The 19499-nt window shown below is 42.2% G+C and overlaps 2 protein-coding genes across 2 annotated transcripts; both read left to right on the plus strand.

The window, feature by feature from the left end:
* The first annotated feature begins 10049 nt into the window (after nt 1-10049).
* Nucleotides 10050-14946, plus strand: LRR1 (leucine rich repeat protein 1). The gene is made up of 4 exons (XM_034433327.3): nt 10050-10346; nt 12485-12583; nt 13024-13751; nt 13904-14946. Exons 1-4 carry the CDS (start codon nt 10173-10175, stop codon nt 14154-14156), a joined length of 1254 nt encoding a protein of 417 aa, XP_034289218.2. The 5' UTR covers nt 10050-10172; the 3' UTR covers nt 14157-14946.
* Nucleotides 14947-16376: 1430 nt separating this feature from the next.
* MGAT2 (alpha-1,6-mannosyl-glycoprotein 2-beta-N-acetylglucosaminyltransferase) lies at nt 16377-19496 on the plus strand. Its single transcript, XM_034433331.3, has one exon. It carries the CDS (start codon nt 17924-17926, stop codon nt 19310-19312), a length of 1389 nt encoding a protein of 462 aa, XP_034289222.2. The 5' UTR covers nt 16377-17923; the 3' UTR covers nt 19313-19496.
* Nucleotides 19497-19499: the final 3 nt, after the last annotated feature.

The following is a 19499-nucleotide window of genomic DNA, read 5'->3' on the forward strand; positions in this document are numbered from 1 at the left end:
CGGCTTAAAATCCGATAAAACAATATCATTAAAGATTAAAACACTAGGCTAGGGCAATAAATATCACATTAAGATAAGCAGAACAGTACTAAGGTGGGCAGAGGTATATAATGGAGTGGACATGTTATCTTCTATTTAATCAGAAGATCATGGCCTCCATCCTGACTTTTTGACACCCATGTGAGTCTCTGGCAAAGGTAGCTGATTCCTTTGTAAGAGCTGCAAAGATAACTGCTCCTTTTGTAGGCCTTTTTGTACTAAGATGACATTGTGGCTGTTCCTGTCCCAATTCTGGGTGACACAGCCATGCTGAAGTTGCTCCTCCTTGGAGGGGTCACGAGCATTACAAAGCCTGGTCCTGGATGGTGTTGAGGATTGGGTGCCAGGCAGAGGTGGTGGTGCACTGATAGCCAAGAGATGGATGAATGTCACCAGCTTAGCCTGGAAGGCAAATTTTGTGTCTGGGAACCTAGAGAAATTCAGCTAGGACAAATGCGGAAGTACTGGTGGCACATGGTGGCAGACTTGCTGGCAGAACTCAGGTGCAGCCATGGAGGGCTAGACCATGGTGGTGCACCTGGGGGATTAGACCATGAGGAGCTTGGAACCCTTTTTGGACAAGATGGACCTATCCTAAAGAGACAGGCACCACTTGGATGAGAATGATGCCCACCAGATCTTTGGGTTACTCATTTCCATCAGGTCCAACCAGGATAAGATATGTGGTTTTGCTATGGGAAAAGGTGAGTCAGGAAGAATCTGGCAGCGGCAACTGAGATGACTTCTTGCAAGCGTTCCAGGTCTTGGGGGCCAAAAGCGAGGGAAGGGGGACTGTCTTTTGAGAAAGGAGGAAAAGACCTGCAGAGGAAGGTTCAAGGTCAAGTCTCCTTGGAATCAAGCTGACCTCCTGGTGACTTCTCAATAATAATAATAATAATAATAATAATAATAATAATAATAATAATAATAATAATAATTTTATTTCTATACAGCCCTTCTCCCGAAGGACTCAGGGCGGTGTACAGCCTATTTAAAAACACAGAAACAAAACAATTAAAATTTAAAATCATTAAATAATTAGGCTCCAATTTAAAATCCCAGAAATTTAAAATACCCCAATTTAAAACGTTATGTTAATAGCCCGGCCTGGCGGAACAACAGGGTCTTCAGAGCGCAGCAAAACACCCGGAGGTCGGAGATCTTACGTTTTTCCGGGGGCAGTTCATTCCACAGGGCTGGGGCTCCCACAGAGAAGGCTCTCCCCCTGGGTGTCGCCAGCCGACATAACTTGGCCGATGGCACCCTGAGGAGACCCTCTCTGTGGGAGCGGACTGGTCGGTGGGAGGCTATTGGTGGCAGAAGTCGGTCTCCCTGTAGTTTTGGGGGGTTTTTTCACACACAGGGTGTGAGCTTGTGTTTTTATTGCTGCATTCTTTCAACTCTTGGATCACAACCTGAGGATTTTCTAGTGGTCACCCATCCAAGGTGGAACCCAGCCAATCTCTGCTTGCCTTTTCAACATCAACTGAAGTCAGCCAAACACAAGGGACCAGTGAATGAAGGGGAGAGGCAGAGACTTGCTGGAGGAGAAAAGGAGAAATGGCAATCGTTTGCAGGACTATAAAAGAGCTGCAAGGTTGCATTCTGTCCATTCTCTGCTACAGTTATTTTTTATTTTGCCTCTGAAGCATCTGGGCTAGGGGCATTCTGGAAGATGAGAACGCCCCCATTTTAAGGACCACTTGGCCCAGCAACCTCACTTCTTCCTGTAGTTTGAGAATTATTTTCAACAACAGAATTGGTATTCAGTACAAATGCATTAAGATGCTCAAATCACTGTTGTAATTTAAAACCAGGGAAAAGGAGACGTCTCTTATCCATGGCAGTAAATATTCTGCATCCAAGGGATGCTGGGTTCATAATCCTAGGAATGCCAGCGCTGCACTGACATTAAATGCGATTCGGAGATTTCTTAAATCTTTAGTGTTTCCCTTTGGAAGCTAGGTGGCAGAAGGAACTCGAGAATAAAGGACTTTACAGCCTGAGAATTTCTGTGGTAGCTAGAAGAGCGGTGCTAGGATGCTTATTAGTTGGTAATTCATTGCCCTGACTTTTTAAAAGGTTCTATTTTTAAAAAATCTGAAGTTGGTATGCTGCAAAGTAAAATCCAAGCTTCTAGTACATTTATTTGCAGTGATGCTTTTAAGTCCCCAAAATATCCCTTTGGGGTAGTAAACGTCCTGGGCAGACTACCAGTTTATCTCAATTTACCAATAGCTTTGCCTGTTCTGGCAGCAGTTTGGGGCCTATACTCACTCCATTTCTTGAAATTATTGGATTATAAAAGGTGGCCTGCTTCTCCCTTAGGTAAAAGTAAAGATTCCCCTCGCACATATGTGCTAATCGTTCCTGACTCTAGGGGGCGGTGCTCATCTCCATTTCAAAGCTGAAGACCCAGTGCTGTCCGAAAACATCTCCATGGTCATGTGGCCGGCATGACTAAATGCCAAAGGCACACGGAATGCTGTTACCTTCCCACCAAAGGTGGTCCCTATTTTTCTACTTGCATTTTTTACATGCTTTTGAATTGCTAGGTTGGCAGAAGCTGGAATAAGTAACGGGAGCTCACCCCGTTATGTAGCACTAGGGATTCGAACCACTGAACTGCCAACCTTTCGATCGACAAGCTCAGCGTCTTAGCCACTGAGCCACCGCATTCCTTATTTGTGTCCCTTCTCCCTTAGTTGTGTGCAAATATGTTCATCGCATGATTGAGGGAATCACCATTTTGTCATCACTCAGCCAGTATTGGTGAATATAAGAAATCTGGACTCAGTTTTTCTGTTCTTCATCCTTCAGCTGGATTCATATGATGGACTACAACAGAACTGTGCTTGCTAAGTTTAGTCTCTGGCAGCTCCCAAACAGTTAGAAAATATAAAAATCATCAAAACAACACAACATAAAACCAACACAACTGCATGCTTATAAGGAGTTCTGCCATCTTCTTTGCTATAAGGAGAGAAAGGAGGAGAGTACCTGGACCAAGGGGAAGAGGTGTGGATGTACACACCTGCGAGCACACATATGTACACACACACCACACACATACCAGAGCCGCCTAAGGAGCTGAGCTCCTCCTGCCTCCTTTGGACCCCCCTGATTATGCCCCTATCAATATGAGTGTTGAAATCTAGCAAATCAAAGGTGTCTAGAGCTGGCTTGATTTATTTATTATTTATTAATTTATTATTTATTTATTGGTTCGATTTATATGCCACCCTTTTCTGGAGACTCAGGGCGGCTTACAATGCGTTAAGCAATAGCCTTCATACTTTTGTATATACCTGCTTAGTAGGGCTTTCACCCCCCCCCCCAAGTGGTGTTCTTTTTTATACAAAGTCAGCTTATGGCCCCCACAAACCAGGTCCTCATTTTACCTACCTTGGAAGGATGGAAGGCTGAGTCAACCTTGAGCCTGGTGAGATTTGAACTTGCAGTAATTACAGGCAGCTGGTGTTACTTAACGGCACTTAACATGATATTGCTTTGTCCAAAGTTTCTTAAACTTTTTGTTCCTCTTGCAACCCACTTGTAAAAATTATGGAAGACCCTCAAAGAGCTTTTGTTTATATGGATTATATTTATTGATATTTACCATATTAAGAAGTAAAACAGAGGCACTGCTTCTCATTATTGTTTGATCGAATTTTAATATTGTGCTATTTTTCAATGTAAACTGGCATTTGATTACGGGGAACCCGGGGAGGGACTTGGAGGATTCCAATTCCCACTACCCCCACATCCTTGGATCACATTTGAAGAAACATTCCTTTTAGACTAACTCAGTAATACAGTAACTGATTTGTGGCATAGTGTGGCCACATTTGAATACAGCTCATTGGCATCAACACACTGAACTCTTTAGTTTAACTCAACTCCTGGTGACTTTATGAATACATCTGTGAAAGCCAGTTCTTTTGTTGATAAAAAGGAACCACCCCAAAATAATAAATAGTTGTGGTCTACCTGTCCTTCATAAAAAAGAAAGAATTCCTTCCCTATGTACCAAACAAAGCATGAAAAACAGAATGTTACTACCTTAAAATATCTGTAATTTCTCGTTTGAATATGAAATACTTGCAGGAATTCCTGTGCTGCATGCTTAACCCTTATGCATAATTAGTCAGAGAGTAGAGAGACCTGTTTCTTATAACAGGAAACAAGAAAAATTCATTTTTCATGGCAACAGTAAGTTAACGTTGTGACATCACCTTTTCCAGAACTGCTCAGTCTTGTCCTTAAATCAGAAGTTTCCTGGTAACTTGAATACTAATTTGCTCAGCTTTTTCAAGATCGGCCAGCTCTTGGCAGAGGAAATATAGTAATCTCTAAAAGTGTCATTGTTCAAACCCTCTGAAAAACAAACTAAGCAGAAATAAAGATGGGGTTCCTTAACACTGTTAGATAGAAAATGCAGGATAGGGAAAGATTGAAAGATGGCCTGGTAGAAACAGTCTTGCGAGAAAAAAATATCAGTACTCTACCTCTGTTTTATAAATTTATTGTAACTCTCCAGCTTCTCTATTGGAAAACTGAGTCATTTTTCAGTTCAGGGTTTAATTCAAGGCCTCTAAATCCATCATAATCTTTTAATGAACTCTCATTATTTGTAGTTATCAGCCAGGCTAGGATCTAGTAGTCTTTCCAACATTTTCTCAACCTGACAAGTTAAGTTAAGTTTACTTTAAGGTCATTGCACCTCGTACAACGAAATTAAATGCCATCTTCAGTGTACATTATAACTATAAAAAAATTAAAAAACACACATCCTTCACATTCTATACAATTGAACTGAAAACCTGATATTGCATTAGTATTGCACTATACAGTAGAATTCAATATAGTTATTGCCCTGGGATAGCAGCTGGTTTTCAGCCTATTTGTCCTTGTTTTTATTATCCTGTATGTCTGCCAGATGGTAAAAGTCCAAAAAAAGGGTGCCCGGGATGAGATGGAACTTTAAGAATGCTTTGAACTTTCTTAAGGCAGCGGGAGCTATAAAGCTCTTCCAAAGAGGGGAGAGGGCAACCAATGATCCTCTGGGCAATGACATTAACCCTCTGGAGTGCTGTCCTATCTGCCACTGTGCAATTGGCAAACCATACACAGATTCAGTAAGTTAAAATACTCTCTATGGTGAAGCGGTAGAAGGTCACCAGCAGTTTTGCATTCAGTTGTTGTTTCCTGAGAAATCTCAGGTAGTATAATCTCTGCTGGGTCCTTTTGATCAGTGCTGCAATGTGAGTGCCCCAGGTCAGGTCCTCTTTTATGATAACACCCAGAAACTTAAAACTGGCCATTTGCTCTACTCGGTCTCCATTGATAAGCAAGGGCTGGATGTCTGATCTATTTCTTCTGTAGTCCACTATAAACCCCTTGGTCTCATTGGTGTTAAGGACCAGGTTATTGTCTCCACACTACAAAAGCAACTGGTCCACCTCATCTTGATAGGCAGACTCATCCCCTCCGGAGATGAGCCACACCACTGTTGTAATATCTGCAAATTTAATAATAGTATTACTAGTATGAATGGGAATGCAGTCATGCACATAAAGAATATAGAGTAAGGGACTCAACACGCAACTGTGGGGTGTACCAGTGTTAAGAATAAGGGCTGAAGAGATATGATTACCTAATCTGACCCTCTAGAGCGGCCAGACAGGAAATCCATAATCCAAAGGCAGATTGAATAAGAAAGTCCAAGATCCATAAGTTTAGACACTAGTCTACGTGGAAGTATTGTGTTAAATGCAGAGCTAAAATCTACAAAAAGCATCCTCACATAGCCCCTTCCCCCCCCCAACTGCTCCAAATGAGTCAGAGCAGTATGAAGAGTGATGGCTATAGCATCCTCTGTAGATCTATTTCTTCTGTATGCAAACTAGTGTTTATCAAATGTATGCGGAAGACAAGAAATGATGTGCCGGCAGACGAACAAGCATTTGTGGGAACCCTTGTTAAATGTTTTGTTAATAAATTGTGTTTATTGTGTTTTTATGTCTTACTGATCTAGTAGCCATTTAAAAATGGACGTAACTAATCGAGAACAGGGGGCCTTAAACTCAAATCAGCATAAATGTTACACAAGCACTTGGGCTATGACACAGAAGCCTTGTTGACCATTGATTCCAAAATCTCCAATGAATCAAAATTGAAGGAAATGAAGTGCAATCTTTTGCTCAAGTCAGATCTCAGATAATATAATCAAGAAGCCATTCCATTAAGAGCTGCCAAATCCTGCTTTTCTTTTTCTCCCTTTGCTAAACTGAAATAGCTTTCCCTTCTTCAGTCTTTTTCTTGTTCACTTTCTTTTCTCTTATTTCTCCTTGCCTAGCAAAGTCCTCCTTCCTTCCCTCCCTCCCTCCCTCCCATAGAAGAGAGATCTTGCTTGTTTGCTTGCCCTCTATTTTCTCATTCCTTGCCCCACTGAGACCCTTGCAACAGGAGGGCTCAATCCAGACCTCCTCCTCTGCTCCTTCCTCCCTCCTTCCGTTCCTGCATACCTGCTGTCCTTTTCGAAAAAAGCCAGTCACCATGTCACTTCAGAAGCAATACCCATTACAGACCATCAGAGTGGGTGGAGAGTTCTTGATAAGCAGTGCTGTTCAGCACAGGTGATCTCAGGGCACCTTTTTGCAATCCATTTTTTCAGAAGATACAGCAGATTAAAGATTTGATGAGCAGTATCCTGGACTGCTTGTTGTGGTCCAGCTTCTGCACATTGATGTTATTTGGGGATTCAACTTTCTGTCCTTTCTGATCATCATCCTTGCCACTTACAAAGCCTTGCTGCAGGCCGCAGAAAATTACTTGGAAGGTTTTTTGCAACTCACAGCTATGAATCTGAGACTCCTGATCTAAATGTCTGATTCATGATAACCCATTCATAATTCATAATTCAAAACAAATTATTCATTAGCCCTTAGCTAATTAATAACCTGTTTTGTATTGATGATGTCCTAGATTTGTAGATAGCAAAATTTCTAAAGGAATATGTTCTGTGTCTATTCATTCCATCGGTGTCCACTTTTGGTAAACAGCAAATTTTCAAAGCAGAAGCTTACCTATATCTTCTTAAATATAAAATTTGTGGCTTTCCATTCTTCTTAAACTTCTTTGGGATCATTGTTCCTAATGTGAAATGAAAACCCAGGGATGGATATTTGGAATATTGTTATTATGATACAAATAGAATGGTAAGAAAGAGAAGACAGTAGTGATGGGGAAACTGTATTACTGAAACTTAAAAAAAGATTAGTAAACACAGGGTGAGTTTGCTAACTAGCTAGCCTATCTTCACCACTGATGGTTTTTATTTTCAAGAAGAGCAGAAGTTACTATTTGTTCCTTTGTTCCCCCACATCTATGTATCAGTTTGAAAATATAGTACACTGAATGTACATGTTTTTATTCATTTTTATTTCAACATACTTATTCTTTTTTTGTTCCTGTATAAAATAGTTGAGAGAGAATATAGAAGACGTTTTTAGTGACATGAAGGAAAAGCCACCATAAGGTTGAAAGAACCAGACATGGATATCTGTCTCAGCAAGGTAATGGATCAATCTTAGGAAATGGCTGGTTTTATAAATTCCCATTATTTTGATCCTGTAAAGATCAGAGGGGGTGAGATGTTCAAACATTCCCAGATAAAACAATCAACCTGCTGTTTAGTGGTATTTGAAAGCAGTGAGGAAAGAATCTCACCACTGTTTTCTAACATTTATGTGTGCACATACAGAGACACAGTTTATATGGAAGTGAATCAACTGGAGTTCATATTCAACCCATGTCTCACAAGTTTCCCACTCTTCAAAGTTAGTCACATTGATATGCTCTAGTCTAATGGCTGAAAAATATCGAGAAACTAAACTTTATTCCTAATTCTATTAAGATGCTGCTAAGCTCTATCAGGGATCATTTGTGCCTTTATGTGCTGTAGGAAGTTAGCACCCACCCCTTTCCTAGAAGAATGAAATATTTTAGGAAATATTAAAAAGGCAGAATATTATGTTTCCCTGGATGAGAAATGGAGAAGCATGTTTTAAAGGAAGCAGCTCCCATCTTCCTGCCCCCACCCTTTGTCAATGGGCCAGAGGCAGAAACTCAATCTTTGTCAATGGACCATCATCTGCAACCCAATAAGACCCATCTAGCAACAGAAACTAACACAATAGGACGCATCTAGCAAAAGAAACTAACACAATAGGACCCATCTAGCAACAGAAACTCACCACATGGCATTCGGGAAGATTACATCAGCCAGCAAGGCTAGCTAAGACCCCCACCCCCTGGGAGTCTGACAATCAATCAGGATACTCTTTCGGGGCCCCAGGAAGTTCAAAGCCAGAGAGGGCATAAAACCCTGGGACTCGCTGCATCTCGCCCTTTTCTGTTCAGGAACTCAAACCATGTGATCCTGTCCACTATTAAACCATCTTTCCAAGCCGTCTCCATGTTTCCAGTGTCTTTTTCCCCACTTGGAGCTGAACCCAGAAGGATATTTCTTCTAACAGTGCCAAATGTCAGCACCATGCAAAATGTGAGGCTCACTGCCAATGAGGCTTCCAGAAAGGCTCCAAGCAGCTCCTCTACAAAAGCACTGTTGCAGGTTCTTTTTTGAATCCAAATAATCAGATTGATCCAGACTCAATAAAGACACAAAGCACTGGAAACCTGGACAGTTGGTTATTGTTGTTGTTTTCTATCTCCCTTAAATGGCTGGGGGCACTTGTATTTTACAAAACAAGGACAACTGTTTGCCCTTTTAAAAAAGGAGTTGAAAATTATAAATGCCTTCAACTATTTCAGAAACTAAAATTGCTGCCTGGGGAATTCTGAGAATTGGAGTCCACATCTTTTAGTTTTACCATTTTCACTTATAATGAACTGGATGACATAGTTCTCACTAAATCCATATGCAACTCTGCATGAATTAGAGAAATAATCCTATCAGAACAATCCAATTCTGAATCCCAGTAACAATAATTAGTTTGTGCTATATACCTATTAAAAATATTAGCTGCTTGAGCAGTTCTTTCTCTCTTGTCAGAATTAGAAACAATTAGGGGTAATCCAATAGGGCTTGATTTCACAATATTTTATTTTTTGGTAAGATATTGATTTTGAAATGCAGTATACTGTTTCAGTAACAGCTGTATGTTTAAGAAAACAAATTAAGGAAGAGTCTGAAAGGTAAGTCTTACTTTTCCTTAGTTGGAACAATACAAAGGGCTTGTACACCTTTCAGAATATAATGCAATGCTAAATCAGAAAACATTCAACTAGGACACAATAAATCACCGCCTATCAAAAAAACCAACATTTATTAGAAACGTAACTGCACCAAATATTGTATTGAACCAAATACTGTATTCATAAACAGCACATGTGTTAAGGATATTGTTCTTGTGTTACCAACCAGCAGACTAGAGCACAGAGAAACGTTGCTGAGAGCAATGAATAACCGATGTGCAAACTGGTTTATCAAAAGTTTACTTTATAGTGGAAAAACAATTTCATAGTCTTTAAATCAATCCAAGTCTTTGCCAGTTAAATCAGTCCAGTGATACGGTTTGATATGGTTTGAGCCTAACAATATGCAAGAAAAGAGGGTCCTGGGTCTGCTATGGCGTTTACTTCAATCGCCTGTCATTTTTTTCTTATTTAATTCTAGTGAGGAGATCAATCCGTGTTACACTTCCCCAATTTTCACGCCGTTAGTGTTAGATGGGAATTACGCAAAATAAACCCCTGAATTGAAGACCGAGCTTAGTTCAGGACAATTCTTCACAAGGCCGCCATGAGTCGACGTCGACTTGACGGTAAAGAACCACAATAGTCCCAGTACAGTTTAAAAAGGGGGGGGAGGGGGACTCGCATTCAGAATGCATTGGCGCGGACGCTGAAAGAAATCGGGCACAGAGACGCGCCATCGAGTAAGCAGATTGGCTCAAGTTCCGCGCAAGCGTGGAAGAGATGGAAGAAAGGCCCCGCCTCCTCCTCGTCAGCCTCAGAGGGTTGCGCGCGCAGGTGGCGGGAAGCGCCTACCTCTCAGCCGGTCTGTTTTGAAAGCGTTGGTGGGGAGCTTGTGGCGGAGCTCGTCGGATATGCGCCTCCCGTGCGACGTGGTGGTGGTGAGTCGCCTGCTGCCCTCAGCGGGGATGCGGGCCCCGGGACGAGCTGCCAGGGCTCTGCTCGCCCTGGGGAAGGCAGCCGGAGGAGACGGAGGCGTCTGCCTTCTGGTCAGCACTGCCCGCCACCGCCCTGGAGCCAAATACCAGGTGAGGAACCGCGGAGAGGGAAGGGGGTCGGTCGGTGGGTCGGTGTCCCTTGCTCCTTTCCTCGGTCTTGGGTCCTCCATGCCTAATCGGAAGTCTGCACGGTCCGTTTAACGCCGGTCGGTATTTTGTTTGAGTTTGATCCCTCTTAAGAAATGATAGCAATAATTCACAATCTTTTCTTGCTGATAGCTTGTTCAGCTGCTACTTGCATCTGTCTATCTAATCTATCTATCTATCTATCTATCTATCTATCTATCTATCTATCTATCTATCTATCTATCATTTTTGTCCCATCTTTTTTTTTTATATGTACAGTTCAAGACAGCGAACATAGCAACACTCCCTTTTCTACCATAACAGCAACCCTGGGAGTTGAGTTGGGCTGTGTGAGTTGGAGTTGTATGACTGTAACTTTGTTGCTTGTATCCTTACGATTTATATTGATATTGATTGTTTCCTGATTGCTTATTTGTATCCTATGACTGTCAATAAGTGTTGTACCTTATGATTCTTGATGAAGGTATCTTTTCCTTTTTGTACACTGAGAGCGTATGCAAATTCCTTGTGTGTCCAATCACATTTGGCCAATAAAAAATTCTCTCCTCTCCTCTCCTCTCCTCTCCTCTCCCCTCCCCTCCCCTCCCCTCCCCTCCCCTCCCATTCCCTCCCATTCCTCCATCCCATCCCATCCCATCCCATCCTATGAGAAGTGTCTGGCCCAAAGTTACCCAGGCTATTTTTAATGCTTAAAGTGGGACCAGAACTCAGTTTACTGGTTTCTAAGCCAGCATCTTCATTAATTTATTTGATTTATATAGCCACCCGTCATACAACATGACCCTGTTTTTACAATAAACAGTTGTAAAAACAAGGTAACAGAAATATGTAGAATAGAACAGCATTTTATTACAGTCACAGCCTGGAAATAAAATGCATAATATAAAATAAAAACATAGCAGCTGGGCATCCAACTATCAGCAAAGGTCTTTAGTGGGCTTTATCACTCTTCCAGGGCCCCAGGCTCAGAAACAAAGCCAATGTTTTAAAGGTCTTGCAAAAGGCAAAGATAAGAACTAACCTAATCTCAGTTGGAATAATGTTTGACAAAGCAGATACCACAGCAGAAAAAGCTCTCTTCATGGGCTCCAGGAGCCAACACTCCTTAGCAAAAATACCTAGAATATGTCCTATTGGAGAGTACCATATACTTCCTACAAAAGCAGATAGTCCTTAAAAGTTTATACACTAAGCAACAATGAAAGCAAGAGCTTGGAGATGATGATCATGATCTAAACAGAACAAAAATGAATTGTTAGCAGGGTGGATTTGATTTAAATCAAGTCGATTTAAATCAGTAGTAAATAGGCTTGATTTAAATCAACTTGATTTAAATCATAATTTTTAAAGAGCAACTGTCATCTCTGACCCGCAGCGGCGCCTCTTCTGACCTGCTGTTGACTCACCGACTCCCAATATTGCAGAATATATAGCCTCATGCTACATAACTAAGTTCCATTTCATGCTGAATAAACTAAATTATTAATGTATCTTAAATAGAAAACTATTCTTAGGTAGATTTTTATTCCAAAACCATTTTATGAAAATAAATTTGATAAAAATAAAAAAAAATTAAAATCATTGATTTTTATCCACCTTGGATGTTAATGTTTTAAACAAGTAAATTAATGATTGGGATGTGATTACTTCTCCATAGGAAAATTGCTACAGGCTTCTGTGGGTATTTAGGTGAACTTTTTAAAGATATTTTTGCCCTTAATCTCTCACAGAACCATCAAGCTTCTTCTCTGAAATCTAGGCTTCTGACAAACAGAGTTTGAAAACTCTAGGTTAAATACAAATAAGATGTAAGATTACTAACATTTTTAATATTTGATATTTAAGGTGGGGATTCTGCATTGTACCAGACTCCCGCCGATATTGCATTCTTTTCTTTAGTCTTGCCTGAATCAGGCTGGTGATTTATTTGGCTATACAGTTGAAAAATCATTTGAATAATGAAGAGGATTATGAAACTGTTCTCTTTTCTTGTCTCAACATCTGGTCCTATGAAGACACAGTCTTTAAATTCAGCATAGGTTGCTTGTTCATGGTTCTACCATTTTTTTCTTTAAAAACAGTTGAAAGAAAACATAGATCAGCTTTTTACTAAGTTCGTGGATGAAGGAAAAGCAACCGTACGGCTAAAAGAACCAGCTGTGGATATTTGTCTTAGCAAGGTATGAAATCAGCTCTAGAGGCAAGTAGACTAAGTCACCTAATTTTTGCCTTTAAAATTAAAGAAAATTTAAAGGGTATCTTGGCAGTTCCATTTGAATTGGAGGGACGGGTGAAGAATGAGGAGGAGGGATGTTCAAACATTTTAAGGTAGAATAATCACAGTTGAAGTTAATATACAGTAGTTGGTAGGAAAAAAACTTCACTAATGAATTTTCTGACATTACAAATTTAAGAAATTAGTTGGCAGCTTTTGAATTTCTAATCTATAGTGCATATCTATATGTCTGTTTGAAAATAATGACCAGATTAAAGGCTGTAACTTTTTGCTGCCTCAGTGCATTTATTTCATAATTTAGAAAATTATGTACTTCTCCCAAAGAAACCCAAACCCAAGTGAATTATACATGATGTTTATCTTTGTGCACCATTTTCTTTCCAGGCAAGTGTCAGTGAGCTGAGGACTTTCCTTTATGCAGTGAAATTGGCTCATCAAGGCACCAAAGAGGAAACTTTACCACTTTCTAAGCTGGTATCACCAAAGGCCTCTGAAGTTGAAAAACCAAAAACCAAGATGACCATAACATCAAAGAAGGATTATCCTTTAACTCGGAATTTCCCATACTCTCTGGAGTATCTCCAAGCCTCCTATTGCAAATTAGCTCGTATAGATATGCGTATGCTTTGCCTGAGAAGCCTTCGGAAACTGGACTTGAGCCACAATAGTATTAAAAAGCTTCCAGCAACTATTGGGGACCTTGTTTGCCTTCAGGAGCTCAATCTACAGGACAATCACTTGGAGTCATTCAATGTGGCTCTGTGTAACTCCACTCTCAAAAAATCACTTCAATCTCTGGATCTCAGCCAGAATAAAATCAAAGCCCTGCCTGCACAGTTTTGCTACTTGCAGAAACTCATACATTTAAAGTTAGATGATAATAATTTGATTAGATTGCCATTCAAGATTGGTCAACTGTCGCATCTCCGCTTCTTATCTGTGGCTCGTAATAAACTCCCATTTTTGCCCAGTGAATTTGCTAAACTCTCACTTGAGAGCCTGGATTTATTTGGCAATCCTTTTGAGCAGCCAAAACCACTTGTTCCTGATATACACTTAAAAATACCACTGACTTTACTAGAATATTCTGCAAGAGCAACCATCAATTACAGGTAAAAGGGACAGGTTCTAGTTTAAATTATTTTTAAAAAATCATTTTCCCAATTTCCTAATTGGACATTTAATTGGCAAGAATCATGAGAAGGGTGATGGGGAAGTTTTAGGGAAGTAAATCTAATATGAATGCCTTTTTTTTTTTTTGTAGGGTCCCATATGACTGCCACATTCTTCCTTATCACCTTTGTGTTGATCTTGAGATGTCAAAAACTTGTCAATGTGGACGTGCTTGCGTGACCTGCTTCATTCAAACAACAGCGACTATGAATCTGCACAGTGTGGCACACACAGTTGTTCTTGTGGATAATATGGGAGGCACAGAGGCCCCCATTCTTTGCTATTTCTGCTCTCTCACCTGCTATTCCCAGTTTCTGGATAGACATCTGCAAAGTGTGAGGTGATCAGATTATAATCTGAGAAGTTTTATTCAGCAAATGCTAACTTCTGTTTTGTATTGGAAGAAAAGGAAACAATAATCTGCTGGAACAAGGCTTCTCATCTCTAAACCATCTCCTTTTTTATTATCTGAAGATTGCATAAAGTGTTTAAACACTAGGGTCTTCAAACTTGGCAAATTTAAGACTTGTGGACTTCAACTCCCAGAATTCCTGAGCTAACACGAGGAGGAATTCTGGGAGTTGAAGTTCACAAGTCTTAAAGCTGTCAAGTTTGAAGACGCCTGCTTTAAAGTGTTAGATATTATCCCTGATGCCAGGTGCAAGTTCCTTCCTAACTCCTGTTTAATGCTGTGAATGGAATAGCTGGAGCTCACATCCTCTCAACTGAGAAAAATTCCTTTTCTGCTCTTATTTTAGCACTATTTTTATAAAATCTTTAGTAATTTTTTCTGAGTAAGAATGTATTTTCAGAGATGCTGTATAACATGCAGTGTTTTGAATACAGAATTTGCAATCCCTTGAAAAATTCTTAAATTTATAAACAATTCTTTGAAAATGGGAAGTGCTGAACTCATTACAGTATTTGGTATTCATTTTAAAAAATAAATGCACACTTTGTGCAATCTGTACATGCCAATCAAAGGAAGGTTTGTCACACCAATGTAACCAATCATATTTACAAACATTTTGATTCAGAATGGTATTTTAAAAGTTGTTTACTTTAAAGATCAATTCACATATTACACTTTGTATAGAATAATTTATTGACAACAAAATACAATTTATAGTGTTTTTATAACGTTGTGGACAATAATTTCCAGACATCAGTTGAGATTTTAAAATCAGCATGACAATATTTATTATCAGGTCAGATGGAAATTGTGCTTAGAATAAAACATGGTGTTTTAACTACACCATGAATCTAGAAATATTTTTCCAGTCTCAGAGAAAAATACAGAATTTCTCTTGTTACTACAAGAAATAAAACTTAATTTTAATACTTTTGTGGGAAACCTCCCCCCAAAGAATGAAATATTTTGAGAAATATTTGAAAAGGCAAATTTGTTGGAAGAAATGTCCATCTGGGTTCAGTTCCAAGTGGGAAAAAGACACTGGATCCATGGAAGTTGTTTGGAAAGAAGATTTATTGATGAACAGGATCAAATGTCTTGAGTTCCTGAACAGAATCACATGGCCTGGTTCCTGAGCAGAAAAGGGGCCAAGATGGTGGGTGTACCTTGGTTTTATGCCCTCTCTGAGCTTTGAACTTCCTAGGGCACAGGAAGAGTATCCTGATTTGTCAGACTCCCAGGGGCTGGGGGTCTTAGCTAGCCTTGCTGGCTGATGTAATCTTCCCAGGTGCCATGTGGTGAGTTTCTGTTGCTATATGGGTCCTTTGTGTTGCAGATGGGATGCTGAGGCCTTAATGGCCCATTGGCAAAGGGAATGAGTTTCTGCTGCTCTGAGTTTCTACTTCTCTTTCAGGGGAAATATTCTGCCTTTTTAGTATATCCTAAAATATTTCATTTTTCTAGGAAAGGGAAGGGTTTTAACTTCCAACAGCAGGATAAAATATTTCCCCTAAAGGAGAAATGAAAAAATCTTAAGGGAGGCAGAAACCAGCCCCAGTTTCCCTGCCCCAAGCGGGAAACCGAGGAGACCAGCTTTTAGAAATGCAGATTTGGTAATCCATTCAGAAAAACTGTCAAGACAAACTCAGATAAGCAACAAACAAAAGATTGACAAAATTAGCTCAAACACCTAGGATTTGCATTTTCCTCTTTTGCCTATAGAGCCAGCTATGATCGCTACATGACCCCCATAGGAATCCAAAGGTATAAAAAACCCACCCTTTCTAAACTCCATTTGGTCAGCTGCACCAGAACCACAAACCCTTAAGGTTCTGTTCATCAATAAATGGACCTTTCTTTCCAATCAGCCTCCAGGCTCCATTTTATTTCCAGCATCTTTCTCCCAGCTTGAAACTGAACCAGATGGATTTTCCTTCCAACAATTTAAAATCTAGAAACCAGAAAACTGATTTCTAGTCCCACCTTAGGCAAGAAAAACTAGCTGGATGACTTTGAGCCAGGGTCTCTCAGCACATTTCACCTCACAAACATAATCTATACTAAAAACATGGATATAGCTTATGTAAAACATCATTGTTATGCTTTGGGGTAAAGATGAGCTCACAAGGAAAGAGATGAATTGTGAGGGAGTTGACTGCTTTTCAAGAAGGGGGCAGGTAAGAAATGAGAAAAGTTCTCCATCTTTGTTGGACCAGAGCACATTTATATACTGTACATGCGATTAATTGATTATGGACTATCAAGTCATTGTCAACTTTTGGGATGATCTGTTCCTAATCTGGTTTTTCAGGTGTGATCTATACACCTACCATATGGCCAACAAGTTAGGATAGTTAGAAAACCTGACTGGAGAGAATAAGTTGCCCATTGTCTACGGCAGGGGTCAGCAACCTGCGGCTCTGGAGCCCCGTGTGGCTCTTTCACCCCTCTGCTGCGTCTCCCTGTCACTCAAAATATGCGTCACAACTGTCAATGTGTGACACCCGCCGGCACGCGATTTATTGAGCTTTTCAACCCTGGTAGGCCAACCATGGATACAGCCAAGAAAAAAGTTTAAGAAGAAAACAGAACATTTAATTCAACTATATATGGTTGTTTTGTGGCCGCTCAAGAAATAGGCAAGGGAAGGATTTTGTGGCTCCTGGTGTTTTCTGTGGGAAACGGGTCCAAATGGCTCTTGAGTGTTTAAGAGCCTTGGTAGTACAGAAGTTTAAGGCACCCTGTTATTAAGTTTATTAAGACCAGCTGCCTGCAATTACTGCAGGGTTCGAATCTCGCCAAGGCTCAAGGTTGACTCAGCCTTCCATCCTTTCTAAGGTAGGTGAAATGAGGACCGGGTTTGTGGGGGCAATAAGCTGACTTTGTATAAATATACAAAAGGATGAAGGCTATTGCTGAGCACATTGTAAGCCGCTCTGAGTCTTCGGAGAAGGGCGGCATATAAATCAAATTTAAAAAAAAAAAAGGTGACCCCTGGTCTACGGAAACAACGAAAGTTTGGGGATACTTGGTGATCTCTGAGCTTGGTGATCTTCTTTTCCAGCGGTTTCATTGCCCAAGTAGGCAACAGCCCACAAGAAAATAACCAAGGTCAGAAAACTCCACAGTTCAATCCAAATATTCTCTTCTGTTGCTTCAATAAGTTATTTAAAAGGCCAGAAAATTTGGACAGCGGAATATCTGCCTCTTTTTGCCTCCTATCAATCAGATTCATTTCGGGAGCATCAGTGCGAAGCGACTCCTTTTTCCAAGAGCGCCTCTAGCTAGCCAGACAGAAACCGTTCAGCCCAGATCACGGCCTCTCCAGCGAACGAAGCGGGTAGTCCGGATCCGGAAGCCGCGCCTGGAGAGGGAGGTCCTGGGGTTGCTGCAGCCCCGACGGAGGTAGCGTGGCCGGCTGGTGCGTCCGGGGCGGAGCCGCTCGGGTCCCTCCTTCCTTCCTTCGCTCGCTCGCTCTTCATCCGGCCGCGCCGCCTCTTTCGCCTTCGGCCAAGAAAAGGAGGGAGAGGATGCGCGCACGGCGGCGGCGGCCCGAGCAGTCGGGCGCCCTCGAACCCTGGAGCGCTCGGTTGTTCCGCTGATGCGCGCCCAGGGGCAGGGGGCCGCGCAAGGCCCGGCTCGAAGCCACCGCAAGTGAGGAACGAGGAAGGCGCAGGAGAACCGGAAACCTCCCGGACCATGAGACTCCGCATCTACAAGCGCAAAGTGGTGGCGCTGCTGCTGGTCTTGGGCGCCGCCGCCTGTGCCTTAGTGCTTTGGGGAGGGACAAGCGAGGCCGGCGGCGGCGGCGGCGGCGTGGCCGGCAGCAGCAGCAGCAGCAAACGGGAAGAAGCCGCGTCTCCGCCGCCGCCGCCCCCGGGAGATCGACCGTTGCCACCGGCGGTTACCAGCAGCAGCCTTCCAGTTAATAACGGGCGGCACTCCAATTCTTCTTCGATATCGCGGGAAGAGCCGCCGGCAGGATCGAATCGCACCCTGCACTACCGGTCTCTGGTCTACCGACTCAACTTCGACCAGCCGGTTCGCAACGAGGCGCGCTGGCGGCCTGGCGGGAGCCCCGGAGAGGTAGCCGTGGCGCTGGTGGTGCAGGTGCATGAGCGCGCCGAGCACCTCCGGATCCTGTTGGACTCGCTGCGACGCGCGCCAGGCGTGGACAAAGTGCTCCTCGTGCTTAGCCACGACGTGTGGTCCGCCGAGTTGAATGCGCTGGCCGCTTCCGTGGACTTCTGCGCGGTGCTGCAGATTTTCTTCCCGTTCAGCTTGCAGCTCTATCCGGGCGAATTCCCAGGCACGGACCCACGCGATTGTCCGCGCGACGTGGGCCAAGCGGCAGCGTTGCGCACGGGCTGCCTCAACGCTCACTACCCCGATGCCTTTGGCCATTACCGTGAGTCTACTTTCACCCAAACCAAACACCACTGGTGGTGGAAGCTTCACTTTGTGTGGGAGAGGGTGCGGGCTCTGCGAGAACACCCAGGCTTGGTGGTCTTCTTGGAGGAGGACCACTACCTGGCACCTGACTTCTACCATGTCCTGCAACGCCTCTGGGCCCTGAGACAGCGTGAATGCCCTGAGTGCCAGTTGCTGTCCTTGGGCACTTACGCCACTGTGCGTGGCAGCTTTGCTGGCCGGGCTGACAAGGTGGAATTGAAGACATGGAAATCCACAGAGCACAACATGGGCATGGTGTTTGCTAGGGACACATACCAACAACTGATTGCCTGCACTGATGCCTTCTGCAGCTATGATGACTATAACTGGGACTGGACTCTGCAGCATTTGACTGTAGGATGCCTTCCTCATTTCTGGAAGGTGCTGGTTCCGGAAATCCCCCGAATCTTCCACACCGGTGACTGTGGCATGCACCACAAAAAATCTTGCCAACCCTCTGTTCAGAGTGCCAAAATTGACTCGCTGTTAAGTAGCAATAAACAATACTTATTTCCTGAAACCGTAACTATTAGCAAGCGGTACTCAATGACCCCTTTGAGCCCCCATGTGAAAAACGGGGGTTGGGGTGATATTCGGGACCACGAACTCTGTAAAAGTTACCGAAGATTACAGTGAAAGAAGGAACATTGAGTCTTTGTCTCTGTTAGACTGACTAGTCTTTTAAATACACAATCATAAAATACTTGGAATTTGCTTCTAGTTTAATATGGACAGCAATGGTTGCAGACGATGTCATTTGGTAATTTTGGACACTGAATAATTATGTGGAGCAATGCTCAAAATAAAAACTATAAGTGTCTAC

Source organism: Pantherophis guttatus, chromosome 1 (genome assembly GCF_059756535.1).
Source record: "Pantherophis guttatus breed Tessera chromosome 1, ASM5975653v1, whole genome shotgun sequence".
Taxonomy (NCBI): Eukaryota; Metazoa; Chordata; class Lepidosauria; order Squamata; family Colubridae; genus Pantherophis; species Pantherophis guttatus.

Coding starts and splice junctions, on each gene's coding strand:
- LRR1 (XM_034433327.3), top strand. CDS start 10,173: ATGCGCCTCCCGTGCGACGTGGTGGTGGTGAGTCGCCTGCTGCCCTCA. Junction 10,347..12,484: donor GCCCTGGAGCCAAATACCAG/GTGAGGAACCGC, acceptor CTTTAAAAACAG/TTGAAAGAAAACATAGATCA. Junction 12,584..13,023: donor TGGATATTTGTCTTAGCAAG/GTATGAAATCAG, acceptor TTTTCTTTCCAG/GCAAGTGTCAGTGAGCTGAG.
- MGAT2 (XM_034433331.3), top strand. CDS start 17,924: ATGAGACTCCGCATCTACAAGCGCAAAGTGGTGGCGCTGCTGCTGGTC.